The following is a 17,432-nucleotide window of genomic DNA, read 5'->3' as shown; positions in this document are numbered from 1 at the left end:
TCAAATAAATTTGTTAGTCTCTAAGGTGCCACAATTACTCCTGTTCTTTTTGCAGATACAGACTAACACGGCTGCTACTCTGAAACCTGTACTGTATTTGTATATACACAGGCATATTGAGCCTAAATTCTTCAAAAGTGCTGATCATTCACTCTCTGGAAATTGGGTGACTCTAATTGAGTTCTAGTCTTTTAAAAAATAAATAAATAAAATTAGGCCACTGTAGTTATCCAAATTGAAACATAATCAGGACACTGGGCTTGATGCCTTTTGCTCTCTCCCTGGGATCTGTAACAGATACTAGTGGTCAGAGCCTTGATTTTACATCTTGTTAACAGCACAGGTATCTTCTAACATTCTGGGGCACTGATTCAGAGGGAAGGAGAAACAGGTAATTGAAAAATGCCATTTAAGTGGAAAGAAAAGGATATATCTTCTTGTTCTGTTTTTGTTTGTCGCTGGTTGTTCTAGGCATAGCCCTTTTATACCTACAACTATACCGCGTCACAAAAGACCAGAAGTACTTGCAGCGATCCCTGGATTATGTGAAGAGAATACTTCGTAATCTGAATGGACGAAGGGTTACTTTTCTCTGTGGTGATGCTGGACCCCTGGCAGTAGGGGCAGTAGTGTACCACAAACTAAAGATTGACAGTGAGTCTAAGGAGTGCATCACAAAGTAAGTGTCTGGTGATAGTGGAAAAGGCTGTACATTTACTCAGGATCCCTTTATATATGATCAAAGACCAGTATTTTAATAAGTGATTGCCAGAGGTTTCATATTTCAATAACGCTGGCTTGGGAAAAGTGCTCTTGCTTTCCATCAAACAGATGTCTGTCTTTTATACCTATGTCCTGGGAAATTTTGATCCAGAGCCTTTTTGAAGGCTTTCCAATCCTTGATGTCCCACTGGGGATTATAAGAACCGGTGTGCTGTGCAGTTTGCATTCGGTACCACAACTGCATCTGTTAGCATTCTGCCTGTATACCTTACTGTGCTAGAATTTGCAGATTAACTCTTGAGGACTGGCTCCACTTTTGTATTTCCAGTACAGTTTTATATTTAGAAGTTTAATCAGTCTCTTTCTAATCCAGGATCCCAGCGAGATTAATCTCTGCTGCCGCTTTGATGTGAATATCCATTTGTTTGTTTTTAAAACAGACAGCTCTTATGTTAGAGTAAATCTTATTGTCAGATACCCTTCTGGATGCAATTGTAGTAACATTGTTTTCACAAAGCATGAAAATAAAGTCTCTGTGAAATAAGATTAAGAGCAGTAGATTTTCTAATTAGCCTTTGCTTGAAAATTATCTTCAGGAGAAAACATGAAAATGTAATTAGTGTTAGGCGTCTGTTCCCTTTTTTTTTAAGGGTGTGTGTGTATATATACACTCAGATACCCAAGTGATTGGTATAGTATGAATAGCGCAACTATCTATGATTTTTGTGTTCCTTTCCTCTTCTTTTTTTTCCTTGGAGCTGGTCACGCGGTGGTGTGATATGAAGATCTTTTTATGCTCAAATTCCATATTTGCAATTTTTAAAAAGAGAACAGTTTAATATGAGTCTTAAATCTGGTATATCATTGATGCATCAAACGGTGTTAATAATTAAAGCCATTTTTTAAAAATGGATTGTTAGTAGTGAGACCAAAGCAAGAGTCTTTCAAATCGGTGGTTCAGATCCAGCACGAGCTAATAGCCAACAACCACCTTTGATAACTATGTGAATTGAGGTTTTGGTCTAAATCCGGGGACAGATGGTCATATTCAAATTAAACACACACACGCACGCACAGTTTCAACTAACTGGCACCTTCTGGGCAATTCTACAGAGAAGACAGGATTGAGCTGGCACGGAAACTGATCCTCCCTCTCCCATTTCAGGATTGAGGCATGTTGTGCTGCTGCTGGCTTCCCATGCTGTACCTACTTTGTGGGTGGATTGAGGGTTTCACTCCCTGGGGCTGTCAATCTGGCCCCATTAAAAAATCCCTAAAGTCAAACAAAGCACTTTTGTAAAATAGCAAGTCCTTGTCAAGCATTTGATGCTACATTTTTTTACCTACAAATGATGGGCCAAATCCTGAGATTCTTATTCAGACTTTTTTTATTAGAATTTCATAGTTTGGCCCATCAGTTGGTGGCTATTTGAAATTTTAAGCAATCCTTTTGTAAATTATTTTTGTCATCAGTAACATTGAAGTTGGGATTTTAGAGTGTTAAAGGCCCAAGATGGTCTAGTTGTCTGGTAACTGCAAATTTTATTCCCAAGTCAGAGCCAGTAAAATCTCCTGGGTTGTATTCCAACCTCTGCCACTCATTTGCCATGTGACCTCTGGCAAGTTGCACTCTGTGTCTGTTTGCCATTGAGTAATTGCCTAGCTCCCATGGGTGTTGTAAGGTGAATTATTCTTTGTCAAGAGTGTCGAGATCCATTGCTGAAACGGTTGTCAAAATGCAACGTTTTCATAGTATATGAAACTTTTTAAAGTGCAGCAGCTCAGTAAACTGCAGATGATTTTAGGGGCAGCTGAGGGCTAGTGGATTGAACACAAAGCTGAGAGTCTGGAGATTTTGGGTTCTGTTTCTGAGTCTGCCACTGTCTTGTGTTGTGACCTTGGGCAAGTCACTTAATGGTTCTGAGCCTCAGTTTCCCCATCTGAAATGGGGATATAATACTTCTCCACCTTCAGTTTGGGATCTGCAGATGAAGAATGCTGTGATTGCACAAAGCATTATTATTAAGTAATCAAAAACTGCCATAGGAGAGGTTAAAAAAAGTCTGTTCTGATTATGTTCCCTGAGTCAAAAACAAAATGTGTGAGACATTTTAGCAAGCTCTCATTACCTCTTGATTGGATTGGGTAGCATACCATATACAGAAGGAGAACTCTAGTATGTCCTAATGAGATGGTACACTTTTTCTTTTTTTTTTTGTTTTTTGACCCAGGCTTTTGCAGCTCCAGAGAACGATCATAAGCACAGACTCTGAACTTCCAGATGAGCTTCTTTATGGCAGAGCAGGTTACCTCTATGCTTTGCTCTATTTGAATACAGAAATTGGTCCAGACGCTGTACCTCAGTCTGTTATCAAAGAGGTAGGAAACTTCATATTGCCAGGTACTACCGTGTCTTTGAGGTGGAATCATATCTGTTGTTTCACTTCAAATACAGGAAAGAAAATATGAAGTAAACTTCCACCTAACCTGCAAAAGAGAGTTCATGGGGTAGTTTAGTGAGGAGAAACACTTGGGACCTGATTCTGCTTTTATTTACCCTCTTATAACGTCAGTCAAGTTACTCCTAACTTGTACCAACATGAGGTCAGAAACAGGTCCTCTCTGTTTAGCTCTTACTCATGAAGGACTTCACTTGTCACTCTAACTTGTTTCTTTAGTAATCCATGTAAACAGTAGTAAAGCTAGATGCAATGAAAGGAAAGAGGATATAGAATTTGTGAATTCTTCTACAGCAAAAGCAGTACTTAAGTATACAACTGAACTTTTAAAATTTTATACTTTTAAACAAAACCTTAATTATAGGGGTGGGGCTGGAATCACTGCTTATTAAGATTGCTTGACACTTCCCATTGTAAGACTGTTTTCAGTTGCTTATAACTCTTCCAAACTTTAACCAATTGGGCTGAAACTTTGCATGCCAGGTATCTGCCTCAGCCTGAATTTTCAGGTCAGCTTTTTCTGAGTACAAGGCTAGGGAGAAACATGTTCTGTCAATGTTTGTTTGTTGTTGTTTTGTTTTTTTTAACTGATCTTTTCTTTGAAAAGCTCTAGTGCTTTCATGCTTTGGAGCAGGGACTTGAAATTTGGCAGGAGGAGTGGCCTTTGTTTCAGGGATGTGCCTTTTGTAGTCCCTGTGAAAATTTGGGGGTCAGTATGTGTGGGAGAGACTGAGATTGGGGGAGGAGCTGGGACTGAGAACCAGTGGGAAAGAAGGGGAGGGTGGAGGGGAGACATGTGCTGAGGAGCTGGGGTATGGGGGGAGAACTAGGACTAGCTGGTGATGACCTGGGTGGAGATGGTGAGACACAGGTTGGGTGAAGAGCCCAGTGGGAGCGGGCAGGGGGAACTAGAGGCCACAGTGAGGGAGAGAGACTGATCAGATAAGGAAACAGGAGGGGGGAACTGGGACTCACTTGCGAGGAATCTGGGACTGAATAAGGAGCCAGGCTGGGACTGGCTGGAGGGGACTGAGCAGAAGGGAACATGCTGGGGTGGGGAATTACCAGGAAAGTTTGTGCCTACTGCAGAACGTACCCCTCCAAAGTCTGGAATGGAACTGAGTATTCTTGAGTCTCACCATTCCTTTGTTGTCAGGAAATGTGTCTGAAACCCACTGGCAAAGAGTCTTATCCCTCACACCTACTGCTGCTATCAGTTACTCTCTTAGCTCAAGTGGCAGAGGTCTATGTGTTGGCTCTAAAGATTCCAACCCTGTTGATGAATACCCATGTGGGTATCCGTATGATGCCACATGATGGAATTTCCTCCCCACCCCCGGTTTTATTTAAAAAAACAGAAAACGCCCTAGGAAATTACACACACAAAAGGTATGTTAAAAGAACATCATTAAGGTTTCAAAGTCAGGCACTCAAAAGTTAGGAAATGCCAGAATTAAGGTTGTCTTAATTAAGGGTTAGAAGACAATTCTTCAGGACTGCATTCAACTGTCTTAACCTTGAGCCCATCCTTTCTGTTCCTACATCCCCTGCCTCATTCACTACACACCTTCCAACTTCTGCAACAAATGAGGCAGGTGACCTACACACAACAGCCTCCTTCATTACACAGCCCTGTTGATCTCAGCGCAGGTTTGTCCTGTGCACCAAATGAGGCAGGGATCCTTTGGAAAAAATAGTATGTGATTGTGTAATTAAAGACTGTATTATAATACACACGCACAAGGGAGGGAGGGCAAATTAAGGTTAGAGCTTTTTATTGGACAGAAAAATTGCAGTTTTTCTGACACTTAAAAGTCTTGATGGGATAAGGAAATACGATATTTTGTAGTGCAGAGGTAGACTTGTATATTGCCTCATATTCTTTGATACATTCTCTCTAGTGTTGTGTCTTACAATTCTTTGTAAAGTAGTCCTCTCTGAATAAATGAAAGCGATATTCATGGCAAGTGTTTGTTGTTTTATTTCAACATTAGGTGGTAGATGCCATTATTGAATCGGGTAAAAACTTCTCAAAGGAGGAGCGCAAGACTGAACGCTGCCCTCTGTTGTACCAATGGCACAGGAAGCAGTACATTGGAGCAGCCCATGGCGTGGCTGGGATCTATTATATGCTAATGCAGGTAGGTAAACTAGTGTTCCAAGGTAAGGTTCTTTTGTATGAAACAGTAGTTAAGAGTTTCAGTCACTTAACATAATGGTCCCTAAAACTTAGTAATGTCTGAATCTTATTGAGGACTTTATTGTGCGTGTTAAAGGTCCCTCTTGACCCTCACTCTTCCAAATTAGCTCTTGGCTCTTAATCTTCAGTTATTTCTCTCACCTGTTTTCCTGTTCACAGCATTGAACTTGCCATCAGAAATGCCTTTGTTCCTCTTTCCCTGATCTCGCCTACACCAACCACCGCTTTGAGTACATTTTCCACCATCTCTCAACTCCAAAAAACTACATTGTCTCAAGCACCTTCATCCTGTTGATTTCTAGCCTGGTTTATTCTGATGTTCCCCACTCCCTTGGGTTGTTGCCCACAACACTGCCCTGCCTGTTGCCCTTAACCAACTTGCTGTCCTCTGTACTTTCCCTCTTTCCGGCACCTCAAATGCCATCCCTCCCAGGTCCCACAGTGACTCTCAAAGGCGAAGCTGACATTTGAAGACAAGCTGCACATGCCTCATCTTCATATTAGTGATGAGATCTGGAAATAATTTCAGCAAATGTCATTGTAGCTATTGGGCTGCAAAGTCTAATTTATGCCCCTCGCTCTACTTTCCAAAGGTGCTGGCAGTCTTTGTTCTGCCTCAGGTAATATCAAGTTTCTTATCTGCTCATGCAGAGCACCCCTTTCCCCGCAAAGTGCAAGGAATTTGTTTCCTTTCAGTCTGAGTGCCATAATTTACTGTGCCCTCTCCTTGACCTCCCACTTTTCCTCCTCAAGAAAACACTTTTTCCCAACAAGTTTCTGCATCTTTTCTTGCTCCCCTTTTCCTCCCCTGTTTCTCCTCCCCCACTCCATTGACCCTCCTGATAACATCCCCTCCCTTAGGAAAATCACCATGTCTTTCCAGCCCTTTCCTCTTTCTTTGCTGTTTCAGGTGGTTAATTAACAGAAATAATTCTGTCAAATACTGCTGGTTGTAAGTGGCAACTACTCTGATCATAAATCTAGGCAGAATTGTAATTTCTTCCTCTGTAAGATTGCTGCTTTTGACTATTACCACAAAACCTACTTGTACATTATTAGGTTTATGCCTTTTCATTGAACATTAAACGTTGTGACTCACTCAGAGTTGAGTCCCTTCCTGCAGAAGGAACAAGATATGTGGGTTTTTGCCAATACTAGGAGAACTTTTTGGCAAAGAACTTAGGAGTTTTTTATTTCTTTAATTATAATCCTACTTTGTACTTACTGCCTGTGATCTGAGGATCTCTAGCCCTTTACAAACAGTTCCTTGCAACACCACTGTGAGGTTAGTAAGTATTAGTATACCTATTTATAGCTGGATGAACCAAGGCACGGCAGTGTTAAGTAGCAGCAAGCCCGAGCAGATATGAGCCAGAAATCTCAAGGCCAAGTCCCCTCCTCTAATCATTAAATAAACTCTTTCCCTCCATCTAACAGTTCTTAGCTAATTAGTAAGTTTGTGTCTTTAATAACTACTCTATTTATTATTTGTATTGGCCCATTTTGCTTGGTCCTGTCCAAATACAGAACAAAAAGACAGTCCCTCTCCCAGAGAGCTTATGATCTCAGGCCAGGACTAATCTACAAAGTTCTGTCGGCATAGCTGTGTCGTTCAGAGGCATGGAAAGACAGTGCCCTGTAGCTAACGTTGCTATGCCAGTGAAGCCCCCAGTACAGACACAACTGTGCCCACGGAAGAGTGCTTCAGTTGGAATAGCAAATGTTGCTTGGTGAGGTGGTGTTACTATGCCGACAGAGAAACTCCTGTCAGCATACGTTGTGTCTACCATAGTGGGCTCTGCTGTATCTGTGCTAGGGACAGTAATTCTTCCCAGTTACTAGCTTGGTGCCATTGTTGTGGTCTGAGTGAAATAACATTCTATAGAAACACGGGTCCTATCACTGGCTCTTAACTTTAAAAGAAAGGTCAACTTAAATTATAGTTGATTTTGCACAGACCTAAATGGGAGCACAAGCAAGGAAAGAAAGATGTAAAAAGTCTCACTCCGCAGGTGTATCCCTGCATGAGGACAGAATACAATTGCACTGAGGTGGCACAAGGACTACACACTGCTGGCGCAATCAAAAGGTGGTCCAGTGGCTACACTCCCCCTGTGCACAATTTGAGGCTGTGTGTCTAAGGCCATGTCTACACTAGCAACTTATGTCAACTCAACTTATGTCGGCATACAGCTGCCGCAGTAAGCGCATCATTTGTGCGCGTGCATGCTTGTCTCCTTATGTCAGCGCGCTGTATCTATGCAGAGTGTGGTGCACCATGAGTAGGTATACCAGTGTGCAACTCTTCACCATCCAATGCACTGTCTTTTGGGAAGCTTTGGCAGTGCATGATGGGGCTGAAACAAGTTGTGCCAGGGTGACTGGGAGCATGGGGTCAACTTGCCAGTTTGCAACTGTCTCCATCCCGTAACGTCATCTGTATCTCCATAATTTTTGCATTTCCCCCCCCCCCCCCCCCCCCACACACACAATCCCACAAACCCGCATGGCTGTTCTCGATGTCTGTCCTCTCTGACAAAAACATGGAGCCTGGACAGCTCTGCACTATTGTCATAGCATTGCAAGCACAGGGCACGTGATCCTGCAGTATTTGCAGAGCCATGGGGAACATGACGATTCCTTGGAGGACATATTGGTATGGGTACCATTATGTCCTGGTACATCTCCCTCTCCTTTTCCTGTGCCTTTCTCCTCTCTACCCTATCCTTCTCCAGGCTGTCCGCAATGTTCATGCTCCAGGCCCTGTGCTTGCTGTCTGATGCAGCATTGGCCTGCGGGATCTCATTGAACATGTCACCTTGAGTCCTCTCCTTTCTCCTTCTTATCTGACCCAGGCATTATTGTCCGTGTATTCGCTATGTAGTAGCGTAGGGCAGGGGCACTGGATACTGGCACCGTTTTGCACAGGTGGTGGTGATTTTAGCTATGCCTCACTCCTGAGGGTAACAAAGGTAGAGAGCACAACTGCTGCTGGCGTCCTGAAGCTGCATGGGCCTGTGTATGCTGCTAGCCCGTGTACTGCAGTGGTGCCTGCTGAAGTTATCACTGAGTAGTGTAGGAAGGCAGCCTTCCCTAGAAACCTTTGGCAGAGGATTGCAGAATACCCCCATGGAAGTTTCATTGAGATCTCTCTGGAGGATTCCTGGGACATCCCTGTGCATGTAAACAAACTGCTCTGCCTGCCCCCTGCCTTACTCTAGAACAGGGATTCTCAAACTGGGGGTCGGGACCCCTCAGGGGGTCACGAGGTCATTACATGGGGGTCGCGAGCTGTCAACCTCCATCCCAAACCCTGCTTGCCTCCAGCATTTATAATGGTGTTAAATATATTTAAAAGGGTGTTTAATTTACTGGGGGGGGGGGGGAATCGCACTCAGAGGCTTGCGATGTGAAAGGGGTCACCAGTAAAAAAAAGTTTGAGACCCATTGCTCTAGAAGGAATGAAAAGCAGATAGCAACTCTACCTCTCTCGGTTGTACCACCATCTCTTCCAGCATGAGTAAATTAATGAAAGGTCCAAAGATGTATCCTGCTTCTTTGGGGGGGTGCCATCCCTGTAACTGAATATCTACACACTTACGCGTGGTTCCTTCCTCTGCTTCGGGTTCATCCATGCTCGACTGGCTGGACTGAGGTGGAGTCCTGGCTTGCTGCACAGCTGGATCCCCCCCGATTGCCTGTTCCCCGTACTCCTCCTCTTCTTCACCATCTCCTCCTCCTCCTCGCTGTTCGCAGCAGGGGCCTGTGACTCTGGCTCACTGGCGGTATCCGCAGTGCTGTTGGGGGTGGTGGAGTCTCTGCCAAGTCTGAGCATGCAGCTCTTTGTAAATGCAGCTGGTCTGCGGCTCGGCCCCAGATCGATTGTTGGTCTCCCTGGCCTTGTGATATGCCTGCCGCAGTTCCTTGGCTTTCATGCAGCACTGCTGCTGGTCTCTGTTAGACCCCTTCTCCTGCATCCCCCCGATCAATCTGCTCATAGATGTTGACGTTTCTGTGGCTGGTTTGGAGCTGTGCCCGCACAGCCTCCTCTCCCCACAGACCCAGGTGATCCAGTATCTCCTGTCTACTCCAGCCAGATGTGTGTCTGGAGTGTGTAGCCAGCATGGTCAGCTGGGCAGTTGCATATAACAATGGAGAGCTGCTAGGTGTGCTTGCCAAGCTGGGCAATCACGAAAAGGAATTTCAAAAATTCATAGGGCTTTAAAGGGGAAGGAATGCGTTTCCAGATTCTGTGACCCCGACAGCAGAGTTCACAATGGTGACCAGAGATGTCAGTGTGGGGCATTGTGGGATAGCTGCTGGAGGACAGTTACGGTCGCCTTAAGTAACTTAGGCTAGGTCCACACTACCCGCCTGATTCAGCGGGCAGAGATCGATCTTCTGGGATCGATTTATCGCATCTCATCTGGACGCGATAAATTGATCCCAGAAGCGCTCCCCCGTCGACTGCGGAACTCCTGCTTGCCGAGAGGAGGAAGCGCTGTCGACGGGGGAGCTTGCCTGCGCCGCGTGGACCCGCAGTAAGTAAACTTAGTTCGATCTAGGAAACGTCGACTTCAGCTACGCTATTCTCGTAGCTGAAGTTGCGTTTCCTAGATCGATCCCCCGCCCCAGTGTGGACCAAGCCTTAATGTCTACACTAAGTACATTGACCGTAGCTGTATGCCGCTCAGAGGGGTGGTGTTCTTAAGTAGGCATGACAGGGCACTTACATCCATGGGAGCCTAATTTAAGTGTAGACACATGCACAGCTAGGTTGATGTAACCTGCCTTGCATCGATCTAACTGTGTCGTGTAGACAGTGCCTAAGGCACGCTTGCTACCAGAGCTCCTGCCTTCTATCAAAGGCCTAAGATTAGCCCTAAGATTCTTGACTGGAGAGTCATTTCTGTGACACTGCAGCACCATCTAGATCTAGTTGTGAATCGCCACTCACTCAAAAGTTTCTCTTCTCTCCGGGAATTCATCATGGAATCCCTGTCATTTGAAGAGTTTAAAGAACAGGTTAGAGAAACACCTGTCAGGCATGATCTAGAGCAGTGGTTCTTAACGTGTTTACCATCGTGGGCTGCATATGCAGGTCTCTGTGTTATGTGGGCTGCATCTACACAATATATATACTACCTGTACATCTACAAAAAAATTAGGTTTAGTATTTGTTATCCGACAGCATTATGATTCAAATTGATATAGGGCCTTTCATTTCAACACTGGCAAATGTCTACGAAGAGCATTTTAAATTAGCAAAAAAAGTCAAAACATTAACTGTTAAAATTAATTAATGTACTGTGAGGTTTGCATGGCAGGGTGTATTGCCCTCCTCGCTTCTGTGCTGCTGCTGGTGGCTGGGCTGAGCACCCGGAGAGCGCAGCTGTGGAACCTGTCTGTAAAGATGGGAGCCCTGCATGGTGCGGAGTGCCTCCCCAGTATCTAGACCCCCTTGCGCTGTGCTGGCACACATGCCTGCCCTGCAGAGACAGGGTGCCCTGTTTGGGGCCGAATAGCCCCTCTAGGGACTGTCCTTTCCAGCCCCGCACCCCGGGACTGCCTCCCATGCACCTAGCTCCCCACCTAGGGACTGTGCCTTAATATCTAGCCCCCCATCCAGGGACTGCCTCCGGCCACCAGTTCCCTACGCATCAGCTGCAACCCCCTTCTGCAGTCCTAGCTCCCTGACCCCTCCCCCCGCATGCCCACTGGTCTCTTACCTCCACTGCAGGTAGCTCAGCTGTGCCGCCTGCCCTGCCCACTTGCCGCTGTGGTCCTAGTGCTAGGGAGCCTGCTCCAGCCAGGGTCACTGGACCTGCAATCCTGTGGTGTGGGGGGGGCACTGAGCACCCTGGTCTCCTGCTGATGCTACTGGGTCTGATCCTGCTGGGGGCGGGGGGCTGACACCGCTGGGCCTGAATTTGCACCCCCTCTCCCCCGCCAGCTCAGTGCCTGGGGCAGGTGCTCCTCCCATCCGACCATAGTTACAGCCCTGAGGATATCGCATGGGCTACAGCTGTGTGCTGATTAGGCCGCGAGTTGAGATCGGCTGGTCTAGAGATATTTAATCCTGCCTTAGTGCAGGGGGCTGGATTAGATGACCTCTCGAGGTCCCTTCCAGCCCTACATTTCTGTGCTTTGCTGGAGAGCTGAGGGATTTATGTAAGTACCTGTGATTAATGGTGAAACAATAACGTCACCCACTGATAGCACAGTAGCTGACTTTGGTACTTATAACTAACTAGGCCAGCAAAGTAAACATTCCTCGTCTGACATAAGAAAAAAACCAAATAAATAGATATTGCAGTTTCAAGGTGAACATATTTGAAAGCTGTAGATGTTTAAAGTCTTCTCCTTTGGCTCTAGGAGTATGAATTTGCAGCGGGGTGCTGTCCTATTAAATGCAGATCTGCAGAAGCACTGTAATAAAATTGAGCACAGTGGGCAATAATTTAAAAAGACTGATGAGGTCCCTGTCACTGACTCAATTACGGGGTCCCTGCTACGCCCAAGGCTTTCAGGAATTTCAGATATCATGTGGGCTTGGAAAAGAATAGAGCCTTATTGTGAAAATCCCATAAAGTAGGTGGGAGGGGAGATGAATGTTAATTAGGAACACCTGCAAACCCCACAATGTACTTACTAATTAAGTATAAAGGTATTGGTATCAGCACTTCACCTAGAAGTGGGCATGCAACTCAGTGGGTATACTCTCCTCTATGGCAAGAATGTAAATCCTATTAACATTAATGCGAAGTCATGGGGAGTATCTAGGGGAAGAATGGTAGCCGTGTTAGTCTGTATCAGCAAAAAGAACAAGAGTACTTGTGGCACCTTAGAGACTTAACAAATTTATTTGGGCATAAGCTTTCTTGGGCTAAAACCCATTTCATTGGATGCATGCAGTGGAAAATACAGTATATATATATGCCTACTGTATTTTTTATATATATATATATATATATATACATATATATATATACATACACACACACACACACACAGAACATGAAAAAATGGGTGTTGCCATACCAACTATAATGAGAGTAATCAATGAAGGTGGGCTATTTGATTAGTCTCTTTATAGTTGGTATGGCAACACCCATTTTTTCATGTTCTCTGTGTGTGTGTGTGTGTGTGTGTGTGTGTTTGTGTGTCTATCTATCTATCTATCTATCTATCTATCTATCTATCTATCTATCTATCTTCCTACTGTATTTTCCACTGCATGCATCCATTGAAGTGGGTTTTAGCCCACGAAAGTTTATGCCCAAATAAATGTGTTAGTCTCTAAGCTACCACAAGTACTCCTCGTTCTTTTAGGGGAAGAATGGCATTTTTCAAAGATATTTAGGTGCCTAAAGATTCACAAATGCACCTACGAAGATTTTCAAAAGCACTTATCTGCAACACTAGGCAGGCACCTAAATAAATATTGAAAATCTGGTCCTTGATGTCTGTCTTCTGGATGTGATTCTTCCCAACCGACTGTTGGGCTGACTGTGTTAGCTCCTGCCACTCAGTTTGTTTACTTTCTTCAGCTGTCCATAGGTTTAGGAAGCTTTATTTATGATGAAAATACTTTACCGTCATAAACATTTAGAAAGATGAGTCATTGGCCACAACAGTACAACAGTACTCTGCTAGCTGCCTTATGAGGGACAGCTCATGCCAGGTTTGTATTTCACGCAGTTAGGCCATTGTTTTAAAACCAGACTGGGCTTATATATCTTTTGTCTTCAAGTGTGTGTTGTAAATAACCAAACCGCCTTCCTCCTTAAGTGCTCTCTTGTGATGTAAGGCATTGATAGAGGTCTAGGAGTCTTGAAACTTGTGTTCTATTCCAGTTCTGCCACAGTCATCCTGGGTCCTCTTGATGTAAGTCACCCAACGTGCCTCAATTTGTCCATCTGTAGAAAGGGGATAATGCTGCTTTTCATAAGGGTATTGTGAGGCTAAATTAATGAAATGCTTATAAAGAGCTTTGAGATTTGTACATGGAATTTTCTACGTATGAGAATTTGTGTACGCAAAATCGAATGGACAGAGTAAAGAATTGCATTTTAATATGTGATTATTTTGTTCTTAGCCAGTTTCAAATGTGGATCAGGAGACCCTGACGGAGCTGGTGAAACCGAGCATTGACTATGTACGTCATAAAAAATTCAGATCTGGGAACTATCCATCATCATTAAGCAATGAAACGGATAGACTAGTCCACTGGTGCCATGGTGCACCGGGAGTCATCCACGTGCTAATGCAAGCTTATAAGGTAAGTCTTTCTCTTATACATGTACGCACACATCCTCAGGTGTCCGTATGTCTACAGAAGTAATTTTTGATCTTCAGGCTCCTAGTTTTGAAATCTTGGTCTGTAATCTTTGAGTCTTTATTCAGAATGTTAAAGGTGTCTTTAATTTTAAAAATCAATATCTCTAAACCACCTTTTACTTTAAGGATTGTAGTATTATTAAGATGTAGCGCTTACTGCTGATGTCAGATTACAAAGATCCCAGATGCCTGACAAATATAATGTGTATCCTATCACAGTAATTTAGCACTAGCCTAGTCTTTGTTCCTATGTATCCTCACTGATTCTGCTGCTGTTTTCAGGTTCCGGAGCTCTGAGTCACAGAACATTAGTAAGCAAGCAGTTTAATTAAATTTATGCAAATTGATTCCTGTTCTTGACAAGCTGCCTTGGCAGGTTCTCTGCTTGGTCTTTGAGTGGGCTGATGAAAAGCGTTCATGGTTATCTGTATAATTATGTGCACTGCTACCTGAAATTTGAACTGTAAACCTCCTAAAGTGTTTCTGAATGCAACAGAAGCCACAGGAGCATGTGCTCTGAGAGGAAGGGTGATTGGACACTGCAAAAATCCATTTTCCCCTTCCCGATGTGATGCTTTCTCAGCACAAAATGCTGTATATCTTGAGGAGTTGAGAGGATCAGGAACATTTTTGGTTGGCAGACACTTCTTTGGCCCTACCTTGTCTTTTAAGATGTTCAGGTCACATAATCAGCTTCTTTTTACTTCTCAGTCTCCTTTCTTAAAGAGCAATATAAAAAGTAATTGAAGAGATACTTTACAGTATGGAGTACGATCTGTTGACTAAGAGGGATTTAGGTAATGGAAAGTAGCGCCTTGGAAACTAGAACCAATCATCCAGCCTTCAAGTTAAGTCTTGTAACTGGACTGTCCTTGTGTGGTAACAGAGAAGTTGTTCAGATAGTGAGATGTTTTCTCTGCCTTGTTGGTCGAATTTTACAAAGCTCATGAAACTATTTAATAAAATAAAATAAAATAAAAAAAAAACTCATACTGATGGTACTATTCACTTGCTTAATGACAGCCGCTGATAGATCAAGGCTTTATAAACCTCTAAGCATGTTAACCATCCCTTTTTTGACTTGCTGCTGATCTGAGTTAGACCAGATAGAGAAGAGCAGAAACTGGCTGCTTAAGACTACAGGTCTCTGTTGTCTCAGTGAAAACCATCTGTTTCATTCCCTGCTTTCCTGATGGATTCCATAACATAACTTTAGAAGGAGTTTTGGGTGTGAGTAAAGTCTGCAAGAGTGGGTTCTTGGTGTTTGAAACACAGCTGAAGGTCAGGCTGGGAGGAATGCTTGTATGGTCCCTAGCACAATGGGGCTAGTGCCTCGCAGAGCTACTGCAGTACGAACAATGATCTGTAGTCAAGGCAATGTACTGCTCTTTGTTGTGCTTCTGGTAAAGAGGCAAATGCCATACTGGGTAATATGAAATGTAAAGCATTTCTTTGACAGCGTTTCAATGTAGAAACAGGGAGAACCTGCCCTTGGCCAGAAGTCACCATGACCTCAACCAGAAGGCTTGGGGCTGAAACCCCTTGTGCCCCCATCTGTTACATGAATCTAATTAGAATAACCCTTTTGTATTTCAAGTTTAAATCAAACACAGTCACAATTTGGAGGAGGGGGGAGTAGTGAAAAAAGGAGAGATAGATGATAAATGTGGACTATAGAGAGAATCTAGAATTTAAGATACGGATCTTGTTTTTTCTTTTGATCATGCTTTCAGATTCATAAAGTCCTCTTAATTTTCTTTTATCCTGCACAGGAGGGGAAGCAGTCTGGTAAGAGAGGAAAATTATTGCCGTGATGGGTGGATTATAAATAGCTAGAGAACGGATGAAACTTGCCCCATTCTCCACTCCCTTTCTCTGTTGCTGGGTAGGTTGGTTGAATTTGAGTGTTTTTCTTATTCCATAGAGCTTTAAAGAGGATAAATATTTGAAGGATGCCATGGACTGCAGTGATGTCATCTGGCAGAGAGGTTTGCTGAGGAAAGGGTATGGAATCTGCCATGGGACCGCTGGCAATGGCTACTCCTTCTTATCTCTCTATCACCTAACTGAGGACAAAAAGTATCTCTACCGGGCTTGCAAGGTGGGATTTACTGCATTGCTTCTTCTCTGCTGGCTACAGTCATGTATGAATTTCTGTGTGATTAATTGCAAACATCACATACCCTAATATCATAAAAAGGAATAATATTTCTATGCTACCTGTAACTTTTTTTATTTAATTCTCAAAATGTAGGGAGTGTTTAGAATCAGAAATAGGAGTGGCCTGAAAAGATGATACCTGCTCTAAACGTAGCTAACCAGTGTTCTATTGTGATATTAAAAATATACTATAGGTATTCCCTTGTGATATCCGCTACGGGTTACATCTGATCTAGCAGTGACTGTTTAGTGGTCTGTAATGATTATACTTTGGTTCATTGGCTTTCACACTAGTTGTTACCTTGGGGTTCTAGAACTTTGAATCGCATGGATTCAATTTTAATGTATATAAAATGAGTTGATTACTTTTTGCTGGGCTTAAGAGCCCCATGGTCTGAGTACTGCTTTGAGAGCTAATCCTTGCTCTGACATACTGCTTCCTTTGTGATCTTGGGAAAGTCATCTGAGCTCTGTGCCTCTGTTTTCTTATCTCACCAGGATGTCATGAGCCTTAACTCGCTGAAGTTAATTAGACAATCGTAGACCTTTCTGTATAGTCTGAGACTATTTTTAAAATACTTCAACAGGAAATTTGAAAAATAGTCTCCCAACTGTCTTCAAATCATCTGTACAGAGGCTGTGTGGATTCCGAACATTTCACTGTGGAACAGTCGAAAGTTTTAAAACTGTTGGCCCTCTGTTTGCTTGTATCCTCTGATATTTACTGTAGTGCCCAGCAAGCCAGAGGCCTAGCTGGTATCAGACCTCAGGACTTCCTGTCTTCCAGCTCTGGATTCGTCCAGGGAAGCAGCATGATTTGAAGGAGAGTGGCATTAGAGATGTAGATCTAAACAATTGTATAAATCACTAGCAGTCACGTAGCATATGTAATGTCTGTAGGTCAATCTGTCTTGACCAGGTCTAATGCAATCTATCTTAGGTACTTTATATGGCCTCCATCACCATAATGTCTGAGTGCCTCACAATCCTTCAGTGTTTTTAAGAACATAAGAACAGCCATATAGGGTCAGATCAATGGTCCATCTAGCCCAATATCCTGATTTCCAGCAGTGGCCAGAGCCTGATGCTTCAGAGGGAATGAACAGAACAGGGCAATTAACGAGCAATCCATTCCCCTGTCATCCAGTCCCAATTTCTGGCAGTCACTGGCTTAGGGACACTCAGAGCATGGGGTTGCATCCCTGACCATCTAGGCTAATAGCCATTGGTGGACCCTATCCTCCTCAAACTTATCCAGTTCTTTTTTGAGCCCAGTTATAGTTTTGGCCTTCACAACATCCCCTGGCAACGAGCTCCACAGGTTGATTGTGCATTGTGTAAAGAACTTCCTTATGTTTGTTTTAAACCTGCTGCCTGTTGATTTCATTGGGTGACCCCTGGTTCTTGTTATATGTAAAGGGGTAAATAATACTTCCTTATTCACTTTCTCTACACCAGTGGCCCTCAGCCTTTCCAGACTACTACTACTGTACCTCTTTCAGGAGTCTGATTTGTCTTACATACCCCCAAGCTTCACCTCACTTAAAATC

At 43.6% G+C, this 17,432-nt stretch overlaps 1 protein-coding gene across 1 annotated transcript in view; it reads left to right on the top strand.

The window, feature by feature from the left end:
- The window catches only part of LOC113407021 (lanC-like protein 2), a 58,120-nt gene that overhangs the window by 33,510 nt on the left and 7,178 nt on the right, over positions 1-17,432 (top strand). The window contains exons 3-7 of the mRNA XM_029912068.1: positions 472-679; positions 2,955-3,102; positions 5,177-5,323; positions 13,481-13,663; positions 15,647-15,823. Coding sequence (XP_029767928.1) covers positions 472-679; positions 2,955-3,102; positions 5,177-5,323; positions 13,481-13,663; positions 15,647-15,823 — 863 coding nt within the window. The remainder of the gene's footprint in view (positions 1-471; positions 680-2,954; positions 3,103-5,176; positions 5,324-13,480; positions 13,664-15,646; positions 15,824-17,432) is intronic.

The sequence above is a fragment of the Terrapene carolina genome, unplaced genomic scaffold (genome assembly GCF_002925995.2).
Source record: "Terrapene carolina triunguis isolate 2854851 unplaced genomic scaffold, T_m_triunguis-2.0 Scaffold180, whole genome shotgun sequence".
NCBI lineage: Eukaryota > Metazoa > Chordata > Testudines > Emydidae > Terrapene > Terrapene triunguis.
Note: the sequence above shows the minus strand (reverse complement) of the source record. Positions and strands in the feature narration are given on the sequence as shown.